The sequence below is a fragment of the Ailuropoda melanoleuca genome, chromosome 8 (genome assembly GCF_002007445.2).
Source record: "Ailuropoda melanoleuca isolate Jingjing chromosome 8, ASM200744v2, whole genome shotgun sequence".
Lineage (NCBI taxonomy): Eukaryota > Metazoa > Chordata > Mammalia > Carnivora > Ursidae > Ailuropoda > Ailuropoda melanoleuca.
The window spans coordinates 82,660,234-82,677,067 of NC_048225.1; the positions used below are offsets into that span (position 1 = coordinate 82,660,234).

Consider the following 16,834-nt stretch of genomic DNA (forward strand, 5'->3'; position numbering starts at 1 on the left):
TTTCAAGAGTTTCATCTAAATGGAATTAAATAGCATCTAGCGGCAGGCAGAGGGAGAAGCAGGCTTCCGGCTAAGCAGGGAGCCGGATGTGGGACTCGATCCCAAAACCCTGGGATCATGACCTGAGCCGAAGGCAGACGCTTAACCAACTGAGCCGACACAGGCGACCCAGACTCTTGGAATTTTTAAAGCGATGAGAGCTATAAAGGTGTCTTTTATTGTTAATGACATGACTTTTGGAAAGCACCTAAGGATGGGGGCTGGTTGCCGGTTGGAGCCAACAATGTGACTAGAGGGTTGGAACTTTTTAATTCTACCCTCCATCCTCCTGAGAGAGGAAAGGGGCTGGAGATTGAATTCATTCACCAGGGGCCAATGAGTCAATCAGACAGTCCATAAAAACCCAATGTGTTGGATTTGGAGAGCTTCCAGGCTAAGTGAACATTAGAGATTTGGGGGATAGCGGCATGCCTGGTGAGGGTGTGGAGCTCCATGCCTCTTCCCACATACGTGACTATATGCATCTCCTCCAGCTGACTGTTTCTGAATTATGTATCTTTAAATTTTTTTTGATTGTTTTTAAAAAATTGAGATATAATTGACATATTAGTTTCAGCTATTCAACATGATGCTTCAATATGTGTATAATATGAAATGACCACAGTAGGTCTAAACATCCATCACCACATATAGTTACAAATTTCTTTTTGTGATGATAACTTTTAAGATTTATTTTCTTAGCAATTTTCAATTATACAATACAGTATTATTAATACTGTATTAACTATGTTACTATAACTATATATTATATATTATTACATATTTATTATTCTATATTGTTAATACATACAGTATTAAATATAGTTTCTATGCTGTACATTACATCCCCAGGATTTTTTTTTTTTAAGATTTTTAAAAAAAATTTGTTTGACAGAGAGCAAGCACACACAAGCAGGGGGAGTGGCAGAGGGAGAGGAAGAAGCAGGCTCCCCACTGAGCAGGCAACCCAATGCAGGACTCGATCCCAGGAGTCTGGGATCATGACCTGAGCTGAAGGTAGACGCTTAACCGACTGAGCCCCCCAGGAGCCCCCCAGGACTTTTTATAACTGGAATTTTGTATCTTTTGACTCTCTTCACCTATTTTACCAACTCCCAGACTCCAGCATCTGGATACCACCCATCTGTTTTTGTATCTATGCAGTCAAGTTTTTGTTGTTGTTGTTGTTGTTGTTTTTTTAGATTCTACATGTGAGATCATACAGTGGTTGTCTTTCCTTGACTTATTTCCCTTAGCATAATGCCCTCAATGTCCATTCATGTTGTCACAAATGGCAGGATTTCTTTCCCTTTTTTGTGGCTGAGTAATATTCCTCTGTGTGTGTGTGTGTGTGTGTAAGCATATGTATGTATGTGTATACCGTACTCACCCTCAGACCTCATCACAAAAAACATCACATTGTGGCTTCAACATATGAATTTTAGGAAACACAATTCAGTCAGTATAGTACCCACCCTAACAAAGCAAAACTCAAAATGATTGAGTCCAAATAAATTAACTGTGTAAAGCTCAACAATGAAGGATAAGTTTGCTGTTTTTTCCAGTGTTTGAAGTTCTTATATTTTCCAAATTTATTATACTGACTAAAAATTCCAGAAAAAATATTAAAGAGTGATAGTACATGTTTCTTTTTCAAAGACTTTAAACTCCACAGAATTGGGTGGGAAGATTCTGCCTGTAACTGTCAGAGGTAGGCGATAAGAAATGCACAGTGTAGGACCTTTGCTCCTGGCGTGGCTCCAAAGACAGGGTGAGAGGGGTGCACGTACACTTTTTCTGTAACTGTTTTCCTTTGAGTTTCTTGCAGTTCCAGGAATTCCTCATGTGTGCAATCTAGTAACCACATTTCACTGCTAGTTGAAGTTTTTGCCATCAGAGCTGTTTGAATCTTGTTCCAAAGAGTGGGCTCTAATTCCTAAACTATGTTTTTTAATTTGCTAGCAGGACAGACTCAACATAATTATCAGATCCTACATAATACTATTTATAAATGTACAAGTTGCCATTTCTTCAGAATTATAGATCTAACAGTTTGCTATGTGGCCCTTCTCAGAACTCTGCAAGTATGTGTATTAGTGTAGAAAAAGAACAGATCTATAACAAATCCAAATATAAATTTACAGACTTTTTGATAATCTGTATTTTGTTTTTCCACAGTGAACATATGCTATTTTGTAGTAAGAAAAGCATGTTACTAAAAAGAAGAAAAATTTCTCCTTCGTAAAATGAGTATTAGTATTTTTTCATCTTTCATCTCTAAGTGGAACAGCCAGCCGTGGTCTTTGGTATACTCCCCTTTGCCCAGTGCCGTGCTTTGTTTCACAAAGCAAATGGTTAGAACAATTTAAACTGTTCTGCAGGTTACCACATTATTAAATTTCCTTTATATTGACCAAGAGGAAGTTTATGTGAAGAATGAAAATGTGAGTGGATGAGTATGGATTAGCCATATTTTCTAGTGAATGAAGCCTCAGATGCTCCATCTGCTTGTAGTCCCAGATCACAACCACGGTGTTACTTTGCTTCCATTAATAGGTCATTGCCTGTAAGAATGTTTGGTCAAGAAACAGGGATCTGGCATTTCTGGGTTCTCTAGCCTTCATACCATCTAAGAGTACCCCATCCTACTCTGCTCTCATCTTACACATTAGAAAAGTTCATTGTAACATTCAGCGTGAGGTTTAAAGTAGGTAAACCTGGAATTATAAAAGAAGATCTGGTCTTAAATGAATTAAATATCAGGGCCGGGTGTTAGATTGCACCTAACTTTTAATTTGCTACCAAACAATTGATAGTTTTATGCGAATTAGGTGGTGTGCTTGGTATTGCATATAAGAAAAGATGCTTTTTTATTTTCCTTGATGACCTGGCCCAGCTATCTTTTAAGAGTATTCTGGACAAGCAACTGGGTATGTTAAACAGTAACTGTCAGCAGGAGCTGTTTGATGGGTTCATTAATGCAATTCTTTGGAATTTGTATTCTTTGGCCAACTAAAAGTAGCTGTTCCCTATCTCTTTTCTTGTGAGTTTGGATGAAATTTTTAGTGTGGCAAGTCACATTCCATACTGCCTGGCTTTTTGTCAGATGAGGTACCTAGCAAATATTTCAGCAGTTGAAAACTTTGCTTCTATATGTGTCCGTGCCAATTTTGTGATCTTTATCAGAAATCTATTTATGTTTTACCATATGTTCAAAGGGCTGTAGTATATTTCTTTAAGATGTCACTTCTGTTCCTTTCTGCTTTTAGCTTCATGCATCTTCTTTCCAAAATGCTCCCACCCTCATGTTTCCAAATACCACCCAGGTGTCTATTAAAACTTTTTTTAATTACAAAGTAATAAAGATTAATTTTAGAAGATTTGAAATACAGGAAAGCACAGAAGAAAATAAAAATTGCCTATACTTTTATCACTCAGAAAAGTTGACTTTTTCTTTTTTTTGTATTAAGTTTTAATTTAAATTCCAGTTAACATACAGTATTAGTTTTGTATGTACAGTATAGTGATTCAGCACTTCATACATCGCCTGGTGCTCATCACAAGTGCACGTCTTCATCCCCATCACCTATTTAACCCCTTTCCCCCCACCCTCCCCTCTGGGAACCATCAGTTTGTTCTTTACAGTTAAGAGTCTGCTTCTTGGTTTGCCCCTCTCTCTCTTTTTTCTTCCGCCTTTGCTCATTAGTTTTGTTTCTTAAATTCCACATATGAGTAAAATCATATATTTGTCTTTCTGGCTGACTTATTTTGAAAGGCATACATGCACCCCACTGTTTACTGCAGCATTATCTACAATAGCCAAATTACAGAAACAGCCCAAGTGTCCATCAACTGATGGAGATAGGTGTAGATACAGATATATGTATATACATGTGTATCCACACACACACAATGGAATATTACTCAGCCATAAAAAAGAATGAAATCTTGCCATTTGCAATGACATGAATGGAAGTAGAGAGTGTTATGCTAAGCGACTTTTTCTTTCTTTCTTTTTTTTTCTTCTTTTAAATAAAATTAGAATCATTCTGGTCCAGGTTTGTGACCTGCTTTTTTTAGTCATAACTGTAAGTTGCGAACATCCCACATTATTAATTATTGTAATGCAACATAATTTTTAATGGCAGTAGGATGCACCCTAATTTGTTTAACTTGTAACTTTGATTAGGCATTAAGGCTGTTTCTAGTGTTTGTTATAAAAATAGCCTTGTGATGAAAATCATTACTTCACAGGTTAAATTTCTGAAGCAACGATCACTGCATCAAAAATAATGTGTATTTTTATGTAGTTAAGTTGTCCTCCGTAAAAGTTGTTTCAGTTAACACTCAGATAAGGTGTGTACGGAGTACGCTTCTTTCCTTGTGCCTTTGCTGATACACAGTACAGACGACCTCCCTCCCCACCAACCCAGTCTGTTAGATCTCCCATTGCTTTCTTAATGCCTTCAGGAGTATTATCCTTTCATGACACTCTGTGAGTCTTTTCATTATATTAATCGCATTTGCAATTATATATTATATTTTTGATTATTTCATGTCTGTCTCCCCATACTAGACTACCAGGTTCCAGGAAGGCAGTGACCGTATCTAGTTTATTTACCCCTGTATATCCAGTGTGAAGCACATAGTATGTGTTCGGAACATTTTTGTTGAATGAATAAATGGACATTATTGTAAAAATAATTTTCCAATTTGATAGGTAACTATATCTGACTAATGTCTGTTTATTAGAGGTTAAGCTTCATGCTTTTATTGCTTAATGTTACTATTTATCAATTGCCTATTCATATTTTTGTCCATTTTTTTGAGGAGTACCGTCTTTTGATTCAAAGCTCTTCTCTCCCTCTTCTTTGATCCTAGAGGCTCCTATCTGAATATGGAGTTTTTCCCCCATCACTTTCCATCTCTATTTATGGCCCTATAATTTTTGTTCAGTTGATTTATTACCCATTCTTTGTGTTTGCAAGGTAGGCATCTGAGACTGAAGCATTATTGAAATCAGGGTCCCCTCTTGATTATTTCCTTGTGTCAGTCACTGATTACCTTCTTCTCTTATTGCCCTTTCCTCCATTATAACTTCTACCCTCCAATTATAGATATCCCCAAGATTAGCTGGACTTCAAGAAATCTTCCCTACCCCATTCAGCTTAAAATCACCTTAATTTAGTGATCTAGTTTGAGGCAAAAAAAAAATTTTTTTTCTTTTTTTTCTTGAGAAGCTAGGAGCTTCTTGTTTTTCTTGTTTCTAGCTAGGAGCCTATCATTTTGACGTGTTAAGCTGGGGCCTGGTGACTATTTTCTTTAAAGGTCCACATGGTAAATATTTGAGGCTTGAGGTCCAAATGGTCTCTGTTGTAAACACCCAACTCTGTCCTTGTAGTGTGAAACACAATCACGTAGATAATGTGTAAATGAGTGAGTGTGGTGTGTTCCAGTAAGATTTTACTTATGAGTACTAAAATTTGAATATCATGTAATTTTCATGTGTCACAAAATATTCATTTTATGTTTTTCTCCCGACTATTTAAAAATATTGAGACTATTCCAAGCTTATGGGCCGTACAAAGACAGATGATGGGCCAGATTTGGCCCCTGGGCTGTTGTTTGCTGACCCTGTCATAAGCGACGCTCCAGAGAGAAAAATCACATTTGTAATTCTCATCCTGTCATTTACCTCCCAGTTTCCCAAACTTTTGGTATTTGTTAAAAACCAGCAAAAACCTACTTCTCTGTTCCAAGGTCATTTAGCTTTCCTCCTAAAACTTGCAGCCTTTGAGGCTCTTTCCCAGGGGTCTCTTTATTATTCATCCCTATCGAATCAGCAGTTCCCTCTCCTGTACTGGATTCTGTCCTAATTTCTGTGGATTCCATATTCCACCTTTATAATGTCCCCTCTTTCTAGTCTTACTGCCTCGTCTTAGCGCCCCAGTGAAGACTCCCCTCCAGAGAGTTGCAGTGGGCTCTCCGTTGGTTTTCTACACCTGTAATTTCATTTTCTGTTGACAGATTAAAATTCTGATAGTGTCTCTCCCTTGCTGAAAATCTCAAGGTATTGTCTATATAACCAAGTAAAACTCCTTAGTTTGGCACTTAAGGTAGTCTGTAGTACTACCTTCTCCCTTCTTCAGTATTCTCTCCCACTACTTCCTTAGTGCCTTCAGGCAAGTTATTTTTTTCCCCTTTTTTCCCTGTGCTCATGAAGTTCCTTATGGCCTCGTTGACGTCTCTACCACCCTTCTTTGCAGTGTCCCCCCCCCACCCTTCAAGGCCCTTCAAAAAGGAAGCTTTCCCTATATTTATTTATTTATTTATTTTTTATTATAATTTTTTATTATGTTAGTCACCATACAGTATATCCTTAGTTTTTGATGTAATGTTCCATGATTCATTATTTGCGTATAACACCCAGTGCACCATGCAATATGTGCTTTCCCTGTATTTATAACCTAATGTGATAATAATAGGTCCTTCTGTGCTTCTGTCCCTCTTTAGTGATGCTCAGAGTCAGCCTTAGGTTATAGCAGTTTATGCTTTTATCTCATTTCCCTACTTAATTTTATGTGACTTGAGAGGAATGACACTGAGGTGACCTTTTTTTTTTTTTTTTTTTTTTGGTCCCCTGAAACACCTAGAACAGTGATAATACAAGTTGTACTGACTCTTCTAATGAGGGCAGCATGTCGGGATGTGAGGAATCAGTTCTCTTTAGAGTCTCTTAACTGTTCACTGGGAGAGCTTTGGTGAGTTCTCCGATGGCAGATGCAGAAGTATGAAGAACATAAGCCCCGGGGCTGTGGCTTTTTGTGAAAGCTAATGATATAATCCTAGGAATCTAATCTCCCCTCCCCCCATCCCCTTTTCCTGTCAACCTTAGAAGGTATTAAAATTATCTTCATTTTCCAGATGAAGAAACTAAGACCTAAACTGAAACTGTTACATGGTTTTTAAGTAATGACAGGCCAAGTGACAACAAGAAGAAAGATTAAAAAATACAAAGTTTAGAAGGAAAAATATTAATAATGATTCTGTCTATGTGATAGGATTTTAGGTGATGTGTTCTTTTCTTTATACCTTTGTGTCTTTTCTAGCATCTGTTTTTCCCACTTATTATCTTTAAACATACATTATGACTTCTGTTTGAAATTATCCCGTTTCAGATGTCGTGGTTTTACTGGGAGAAATGCAATCCATGGTCTTTGATTCATTTTAAGCCTCCCCGGCCCTGGCTGTTCACTGGGCGGGGGCCGTCGGCGTGTGCACCATGCTTCTCTGACCATAACTGCCTGTGCTTCCAGCGTATTTTTCCAAATAGTCCTGTACATCATCTTCTACCTTATTGGGTTCTCTATGCCGTTGGCTTATCTCAGCTAAAATCCTTAGACCCCTGTTGTCTTAGCTCACGCCTCTTCTGTCTTTATTTCTTGCCTATTGCATTTGGATAATCCCCCATCATTTATTTCCTCACCTTATTTTTCTGCTTTCTCAACTGCCTGAACTCTCCCTTTTCCCTCCAACTCTTAGGAGTAGGCCTTGCTGCTGAACTCAGAATACTGAAGCCATCAGATAGTCACTCCACCTTCTGACCCTACATTCTGTATCCCGCCTGGTTCTTTCTTCCTTCTTTCCTGTTAAAACAGAAGAGCTTTTCCTTCCTGCCCTGGCTCACATTCTTTTTCTGCCTCCCAGGACCTTCCACCATCCAGTCCCTTCCTTGCATTTGGCATTCACTAAGCATGTGTTTAACAAACATTGAATTTTTATAAACAAGAAAATTAGTAACAAAACTCCTTTCTGGGTAAGAGTAGGAGATTGAGTAGGAGTTTGAAAAATGGAATACTCTAGAATCTAATTGTTTCAGAAAATTATCTTGGAAAATTGCAGAGTGTTTAGTTTTATAGATTCCATCTACTCTCAATATATTTTATGTGATACAAAATGTTACAGTGCCTCTTAAGACTTTACCCATTTGACTAAAAGACGTTTCCTGTGGTAGGTGTTTCCTTTTACATATTGTTCAGATTTATCTTTGCTCTTTTTCTTTTTGGATTATAACTTGAACTTTTTTTTTTCCATAGTTGGAGAACACATTCAAATCAGTTATTGCACAAATTGGACCTGGAGGGACTATCAGTCCAGAACTAAAACATAAGATAAGATTTGTAAGTATTTTCTGTTTCTGGGAGATGAATAGTAATTTCGCTTTGGTCATTAATACTAATTTGCCCTCTAAAAGGTTTGAACAGATTTGCACTCCCACTGATGGTGAAATGTTACTATTCAATAATGTTGTAATTTATATCTCTTGATTTTTATTTTGAGCATCTTTTCATACGCTTGGTAGCCATTTATATTTCTTATGTGAATTACCTGTTCATGTCTCTGGCCTAGTTTGTTGTTTTTCCTTGTTAATTTGTGAAAGGTCTTTGGCTGTTAATGTATCGGTCTAAAGGGTATGTACGCTTAAAATTTTGGTGGGAGTTATTTGAGTGATCAGAGTGCCATTATGATTCTTACTGCTTTAATTATTCCATTTCAGATGTCGTGGTTTTACTGGGAGAAATGCAAAAACCGTGGTACATTCAAACCCTGGTTTTTTTGTTTGGACATTGACCATGTATCCAACAATTATTTATTTTAGGATGTGCAATATGATTTTTTTTTAAAAGTTAAACATTCATTGGTAAAGGATTGGTTAAATTAACTACCCAAACTAGATAGTATCATGAGGCTCATAAGAAAGTTTACATATATCTCAATTAATTTACATGGAAGTATCTCCTTGACATATTGTTGGACTTCAAAAACAGGTTTTATAGAATAGCATGTTTAGTATTGTTCTTTCATGTAAAATCATGTATAATGTGTGTGTCTATATAAAGAGGTTTCTGAAAGGATCATTTATGACAAGCAGCAACAACTATCTCTGGTCACAGGATTTTGGAATCATTTTTATATTTTTCTGAAGCTCGATTTAGCCTTTTTAATGAAACATGTAATATTTGGAAAAATCTGGGACAAGACAAAGCTTTTTATACTTTATTGGGATAGAGTAAGTCTGCTTTTAGGAATTTTTCCTAAAAAATAATTGGACAAGTGTGCAAGATGCAAACAGGAAAATAATTACCATATTTGTGACAGTAAAACACAGGACACAGCCATAAATAGAGGATCAAATAAATAAATTTATATCAGATAATTTGAAGACTCTCTAGCCAGTAAACATGTTGATCCATATTACTGACATGGAAAGTTGTTTGTGGTATGATAATAAAAAAACTTGTTATAGAAATGATCTTACTTTTATATTAAATATAGGTATTTTTATGTGCATGGGGGCAACAATGACTATGATAATTTTTTCTTTGCTTAACTGTATTTTTCAAAGTCTTCTATAGTATCCATTTTATTTCTTTTCTACCATTTAAAATGCTTGAGAGGCGCCTGGCTGGCTCAGTTGGAAGAGCATGTGACTCTTGATCTTGGGGTTGTGAGTTCAAGCCCCACACTGGGTGTTGAGGTTACTTAAAAATAAAATCTTTAAAATAAAATAAAATGCTTGAAATTATGCTGTGGGATATTTACTTTGAGCTAAAGCTAAATATATTAGCTAAAGAATTGTAGGAATTTCTGGAGAGCTGTGACATTGCAGTATTGTGCAGGAATGATTTCTTAACTCTGGAAATGTTGGAAGATTTTTTTTTTTGTTACATCCTTTTTTAAAACTGGAAACTGATCTAAAAAATATTGTGACTTTTAATTCATTCAGTAATGTTATTTTTTTAGCCTTTGTTACTTATTAAGTTTATATTGTTTTATTTTGATATTTTGTTAGCCAGCAACCTAATAATGTCTATTCATATTGTATTTTATTTCTATTAGGTTGTATCCAAGTTTCCAGAGGGTTTGCTCATTTCTAAACTGCTCAGAGAGTTTGAGGTGAGTATTTTCTTTTTCATCAACCATGGTATTTTTATGTCTTATGTTTCTTGTGGTGAATTGAAATTTTGTGTCTATTCCTTGGATCCTCTGAGTCTATGCTCTAAAACTTCAACATTTTGTTTTGCGTTTTGGTATCATTTTCTTTACTAAAAGAGTTAGGAATATGGTACTTTATAAGTACTTCATTATACATAGGATATCTTTACCATTTAATGTTATAATATTATTAGAATAGAAGTTAATTTATTTTTAAGGTCTGAAAATACCAAGTGTGTCAGTGGGGATGTGGAAAAACAGAACATGTCATCCACGGCTTGTGGGACAAACCCCTTTGGAGTTTTGACAGTATCAAGTAAAGTTGAAGATAAGCACCCCCAGTGATCCAGCATTTCCACTTCCACATACATACTTTAGAGAAACTCCTACGTGTGTGCACATGCAGACCTGCATAAGACATGTGCACCTGGCAGCAGAGTGAAAAACTGGAAACAGATTAAACAACTGTCAATAAGAGAATGGATAAATAAATTGAGACTGACATTTATGTGATGGAATAATACATAATAGATAAAATGAACGAGTTTTATTCTGCAACATGGATCATTATCTGTTTAGTGAAAAAATCAAGTTGCAGAATGAATGGGAATTTAGACATTGCCATATATCCAATTAAAAAAAAAAAGATCTGCATACATGTTAGCTCTGTACTAGGCTCTATTCTGAATGCCTTTAATATTTTAATTCATTTGATTTTCACCACAGACTGAGGCACAGAGAAGTAACTTGCCTAAGGGTCAGATAGTCAGCAACGGGTAGAGTCAAGATTTGAACCCCAGGCAGCCTGGCTTCAGATCCTAAATCTTAACTTCTGTGCCATGAAAACTGTCGTATATTTGCAGATATAAACACAGATTTTGTGAGATACTACAGCATAATGGTTAAGATACATTAACCTCTGTGTGCTGGTTTATAAATGATATGTAAAGTCAGGATAATATTACTTAGAGAGTTTTGCGAAGTTTTAATGACTTAAAGATGAAATACTTAGAACAGTGCCTGCCACATGGTAATTATTCAGTAAATATTAACTCTTAGAAGAAAGAGAAAAAAAATTGAAAAGATTGTCATCATCCCTTGGATAGTGATGGAGAAAACTTAAGTCCTCAATGTTTTAAAAATATGAATCTTCTAGTGCCACAAAGTTTATTTCAAATAGACTTAAAGCAAGGGGACTTGATGTTTTTTGATGAACCAGCAAATTAACTTACCTAATAATGAAATTCCAGAGTAAAGTCTGTAATAGAATATGACTTAATTATCATAAAATTTATGAGTAAAATCAGTCTCCTATGCCAGATTCACAACTCAAAGTGACTAGTTTTATACCACAAATGTAGCTTATAATAAAAGTTCAAGGCGTTAAGGTTACAAGTCAGCAATCTTGGAGAAGTTAAAAGCCTTTTAATGTTATGGCAAAGCTCTTCGCTTATCTTGGTAAACAGGCAGAAATTCAGCTTCCTATTTAGAAGTATAGTAAGTATAGATTTATTTTAACTTTTGTTCTAACTTGTAGGAACACTTGCTTAACGCTTTATTTACCCAGTGTGATATAAAAGCTACCTGTATGATTTGCCCTCTTGAACTATCTGGTCAGTAGTCTGTCCTTTGTTCAAAATGGCTTGTTAAATTGCTAATTGAAGGGAAGATGGTAAGTACAGTGGCATCATAGTTTTTGGCTTTTCCTGAGGCTCCACAAAAAGAGAAACTAGATAGCAAAACTAAAAATCCACTGATAATATCTGCAACAAAATTGGGTAATATATTTTCCAAGAACAATTGTATGGGGAGTAATTACCAGCAGCCACAAGGTCTTCATGTTACCAGTGTCTGTGTCAGGAGAAAACAGAGGGAAGCAAGGAAGCCAATTTCTGATGGATCTGGGGACAAAAAACGACAGAGTAACCATCAGATAATTCACTAGAGAGTACAGCAAGCCATTTTGAAAATAGCAGCTGAAATTGGACAATACTTTGATATATCTAATAGCTAAGAGAGTTTCATGGTAAGGCTTGAATCAGACTGGAGCATTATAGCCTCTGAATTCTTGAAATGGACAGGGCAGAGCTCCCTTTCAGACAGGACCAGACATGAGAGAAAAATTGAGCAGGGTAGGGACCATAGAAAAAGAAGGGTCCAGATGTAAGTAGGATTAAGAGAAGAGAGCCAGGATATTTCAAAAATAAGCTACTGTATATATTTTTTTAATTTTTGAATTTGAGTGTAGTTGACCATGTTACATTAGTTTCAGGTGTACTCCATGGCAACTCAACAAGTTTAAGTATGATGCTGTTCTCACCATAAGTCTAGCTACCATCTGTCACCATACAATGCTATTACAATATCATTGACTATATTCCTTATGCTGTGCCTTTATTCCTGTGACTTACTCATTCCATAACTGGAAGCCTGCATCTCTCCCTCCCCTGCACCAATTGCTCATGCTCCATTTTTGTTTATTCATTTTTTAAAAATATTCCATATATGAGCAAAGTCATGTGGTATTTGTCTTTCTCAGTCTTATTTCACTTAGCATAGTACCCTCTAGGTCTATCCATGTTGTTGCAAATGGCAAGATCCCATCCTTTTTAATGGCTGCGTAATACTCCTGCGTGTGTGTGCGCGTACACACACCACATCTTCCTTATCCATTCAACTACTCTTAGGTTGCTTTCATTATCTTGGGTGTTGCAAATAATATTGCAATAAACATAGGGGAGCATAAATTAAATAAATTAGTGTTTTCATTTCCTTTGGGTAAATCCCTGATAGTGAAATTATTGGATCATATGGTATTTCTGTTTGTAACTTTTTGAGGAACTTCTACTGTGGCTGTACTAAGGTACTATATCTTTTTAACAATATATGAAAATAGAAGAAGGAGATCTGAAGGAGAAAAGCCATCCAGAATGTTCTACAAATTAGGAAAATGAGTTTCCTGTAAAATATGCAACAGAAGAGGATCAGGGCCAAACTTCTTCATTGTGTTAAGAAAAAAAGAGAATAAGGAGAAGAATAATTTATAGGTAGTGAAAGCATGTCAGAAATGCATGCCCTTAATACAGATCAAAACTGAAACCTGCCTTTTCAAAAAGATACGTTAAGAAAGTGATACAAAAAGATACATGAAGAAAGTTCTTCTTTCATGAACAACATAAATCTGAAATATATGAATTTGAAAATAAGATGATAATAGACTGGGCAGAATTAGAAACAAAGGAAAAAAATCATTTCCAAAATGAAGACTAAGCCACAAAGATGACAAGAGCAAAAAAATACAACAGATAATGCCCTCAGGAAAAAATAGGTAAATATGAGGAACATTTTGAAAATTAAAAGGAAATGAAGGAGGTACTGGGGATCTAGGCATAAAAAGTCTCTGTAAAGTTTTTGAAATCTAGTGAGAAATTCAGGCATGCAAATAAATTAAGATGATATGCCTGAGTAGCCTATATTGGAACATCTTGAAGACAAATATTATAAATTCTGGACAAAGTTTAAAAAAATCACCATCTAAAGATACTAGATCAATATCTAAAAGTAGGCAGAAACTGGACAGGATTCAGTGTCTAGAAGAGGGAATGACACCTTTTATATTTGCCTGGATTTTGGCCTGATGGCAGGCCTCATCCAATGTTTGGGATTTTGGATTTGGACAAAACCCAGGAATTTATACTGGCTTGAAGAACCAAAGGATAGTGTTTAGAGCGATGTAAGCAGCTAAAAAATGAGGGGAGAAATTTTAGGATGGAGAGAGGTACAGAGAAAGGAGCACCAACTTCTGCACATAAATTCTGCCCAGCTCTCTGGTTGACAGTTGAACATGGTTGCAGCAGGGTCAAAGTAGCCTAGTAAGGCTAAAAGAACTGAATATAGTTCAGCTGTTGACCATTACTGAGAGGCAGAGTTTAAGTTCGACCAAATTAATTGCCTGTTAAAGCGAAGAGCAGTTGGCTTAAAAGGAATATGAACAATTCCAGAGTCTTTTCAATGTATCATTCATCATGTCCAGGATACAAACCAATTTACTAGATATATTAAGAAACAAAATATCCTTGGTGAGGAGAAAAAGTAATCAGTGGAAATATTGGTGATGTAGATGTTGAAGGGTTTTAAAGGAACTTTTATAGTCCTGTTAAAGGATATAAAGAAATATGTGTTCATATGGAATGAACAGATAACGTGTCTTAGTGGAGAAAAACTATAAAAAATGATTTTCTAGAAGTAAAAAAAAAAAAATTCACTGCAGCATCTTAACAAATTGGAAATGGCAGAAGAAAGCACCAGTGAACTTCAAGACAGTTAATAGAAATGGTTCAGTCTGAAGAAGAGAGAAAATAAATGAAAGATGATAAAAAAGCAGAGTCTGAGAGACTGGTGGGACAGTACCAGATGGTCTAACATACATGTAATTGGTGAGGAGAGAAAGAAAGGAGAGAAAATAGGAAAGTATTTGAAAAAATAAAGGCTGGAGATATTCTAGATTTTTGTGAAGGAAGTTTACAAATTTAAGAAGCCCAGATTACCTCACACAGTGAATGTAAAGAAAAATTTACACAGGCACATCATAGTCAAACTGCAGAAAACTGATGATAATTAGAAAATTCTGAAAGCATCCAGAGAAAAAGGATTTTCAGGGAAAATCATGGACCCAGTAGAAGAAATGCACACAGAGGAACAATAATACAGATGTTGGCTGACTTCTCATTAGAAACAATAATGATAGAGTGGAAGGATATCTTTAAAGTGTTCAAAGGAAAATAATGTTAGGCCAATATTTTATATCCAGTGATAGTATCTTTCAAGAATGAAAGTAAAATAAAGACATTTTTAAATAATAAAAAATTGCAAATTAGGGGCACCTGGGTGGCACAGTCGTTAAGCGTCCGCCTTCACTCAGGGCATGATCCCAGCATTCTGGGATCGAGCCCCACATCAGGCTCCTCTGCTAGAAGCCTGCTTCTTCCTCTCCCACTCCCCCTGCTTGTGTTCCCTCTCTTGCTGGCTGTCTCTCTGTCTGTTGAATAAATAAATAAAATCTTTAAAAAAAAAATGAACAAAATGATGCTAGGTTGCACTTAAACCTTCAGGAAGAATTGAAGAACACAGGAAATGGTAAATGGGAATATATAAAAGACTTTTCTTTCATCACTTAAATATATGACTGCTTAATGCAAAAAAATATAACATTGTGTAATTAGGTTTGTAACATGTAGATGATGTGGATGTAATACCCATGAAAATCATAGCATAATGAGTACATCGAGCTATAGGTTGTAAGGTTCTTTATATTTTAGGTGAGGTACTACAATAATACTGTAAAATTAAGGATGTATAAAGCAGCCATAAAAATGCAGAGTTGCAGCTATAAAGCCAGTAGATAAATTAAAATGAAATTATAAAAAAAAATTCTGTAAAAACAAAAGAAGATAGGGTTTAGTGCTCAACTGTCTTTCTTGAAAGAGAATGATGGAACAAAGTTTTAGAGGAACAGAATACAGATGGGATCAGAAGAAATTAAATAGAAAAATGGTGGGGCACCTGGGTGGCTCGGTCAGTTAAGCATCTAACTCTTGATTTCAGCTCGGGTCTTGATCTCAGGGTTATGAGTTCGAGCCCCACATTTGGTTCCACACTGGGCATGGAGTCTACTTTAAAAAAAAAATAGCAAATGGTAGCTATAAATCCAATTACATTAATTTCATAAATGTAAGTGGGTGAAATATTAATGAAATTATGAGACAGGATGTAAAGGCAAGCTGTAATTAGCTGACATTAACAAGAAACACACTGTAAATATAAAGACAGACAAAGTAAAAGATGAATAAGACATGCAGTACATGAAGTAAGCATAAAAGAACTGAATTTATTTTAAAAATTCTAATAAAGAGTTCAAGGCAATATGTATTATCAGAGGGCCATTTTATAAGGGTAAAGGATCAATTCTTTAGGAAAACATGACATTTAAATGTGTATTTACCTAATATTTTAAAACAAATGATCCAAAAATTGACAAAATAATGAATTCCACAAATAGATTTTCTTTTTCCAGCAATTGATAAGATAGTAAAAAAAATGAATAAGGGCACAGAAAATCTGAACCATCCTCTCTACCATCTTGGTCTGTGTTATAGAACACTAGAGTCAACACTGCAGAATATACTTTCTATTCAAGTACATATGGGACATTTGCCAAGATAGAATATTCAGTTGGCTATAGAATTAAGTCTTAACACAAAATATTGGAATCTCAGAGTATGTTTTCTGATTAAGAAGGGATTAAATTACAAATCAAATTATTTAAGAATTAACCTTTCAGATAATTTGGAAATTACCCTTTTTCTAAATTACTATTAAGGAAATTAGAAAATATTTCCAACTGAATGATAATGAAAATACAGCATATCAAAATCTGTGAGATGTAGCCAAAGTAGTCCTCACAGGGGAATTTATAGCTCTGAAATGCCTAAATTGGAAAAGAAGAATGATATAAAGTCATCATTGACCTAGGGGTTTACCTTAAGCAGGCTAGAAGAAGAGAGGCAAAGTAAACTTGAAACAAGTAGGAGGAATGAAATGATAAAGCTGAGGATAGAAACCAATGTATTAGCAATTGAGAAAATTAAAGCCAAACATTGATTCTTTAGAAGTTCACCAAAATTGGTGAGCCACTGGATACTTAAAAAGAAAAAAATGACACAGAATGCCGTATCATGAAAAAAAGAGATTTTGTCGTTATAGATCCTATATAAAATGACAAAAAGGGAATATTATAAGC

General features: G+C 35.5%; 1 protein-coding gene across 1 annotated transcript in view; it reads left to right on the forward strand.

Moving 5' to 3' along the window:
- TDRD5 (tudor domain containing 5) overlaps positions 1 to 16,834 on the forward strand; it is a 106,771-nt gene that overhangs the window by 28,552 nt on the left and 61,385 nt on the right. The window contains exons 5-6 of the mRNA XM_034667729.1: positions 8,136 to 8,219; positions 9,940 to 9,996. Of these exons, the coding sequence (XP_034523620.1) occupies positions 8,136 to 8,219; positions 9,940 to 9,996 (141 nt within the window). The remainder of the gene's footprint in view (positions 1 to 8,135; positions 8,220 to 9,939; positions 9,997 to 16,834) is intronic.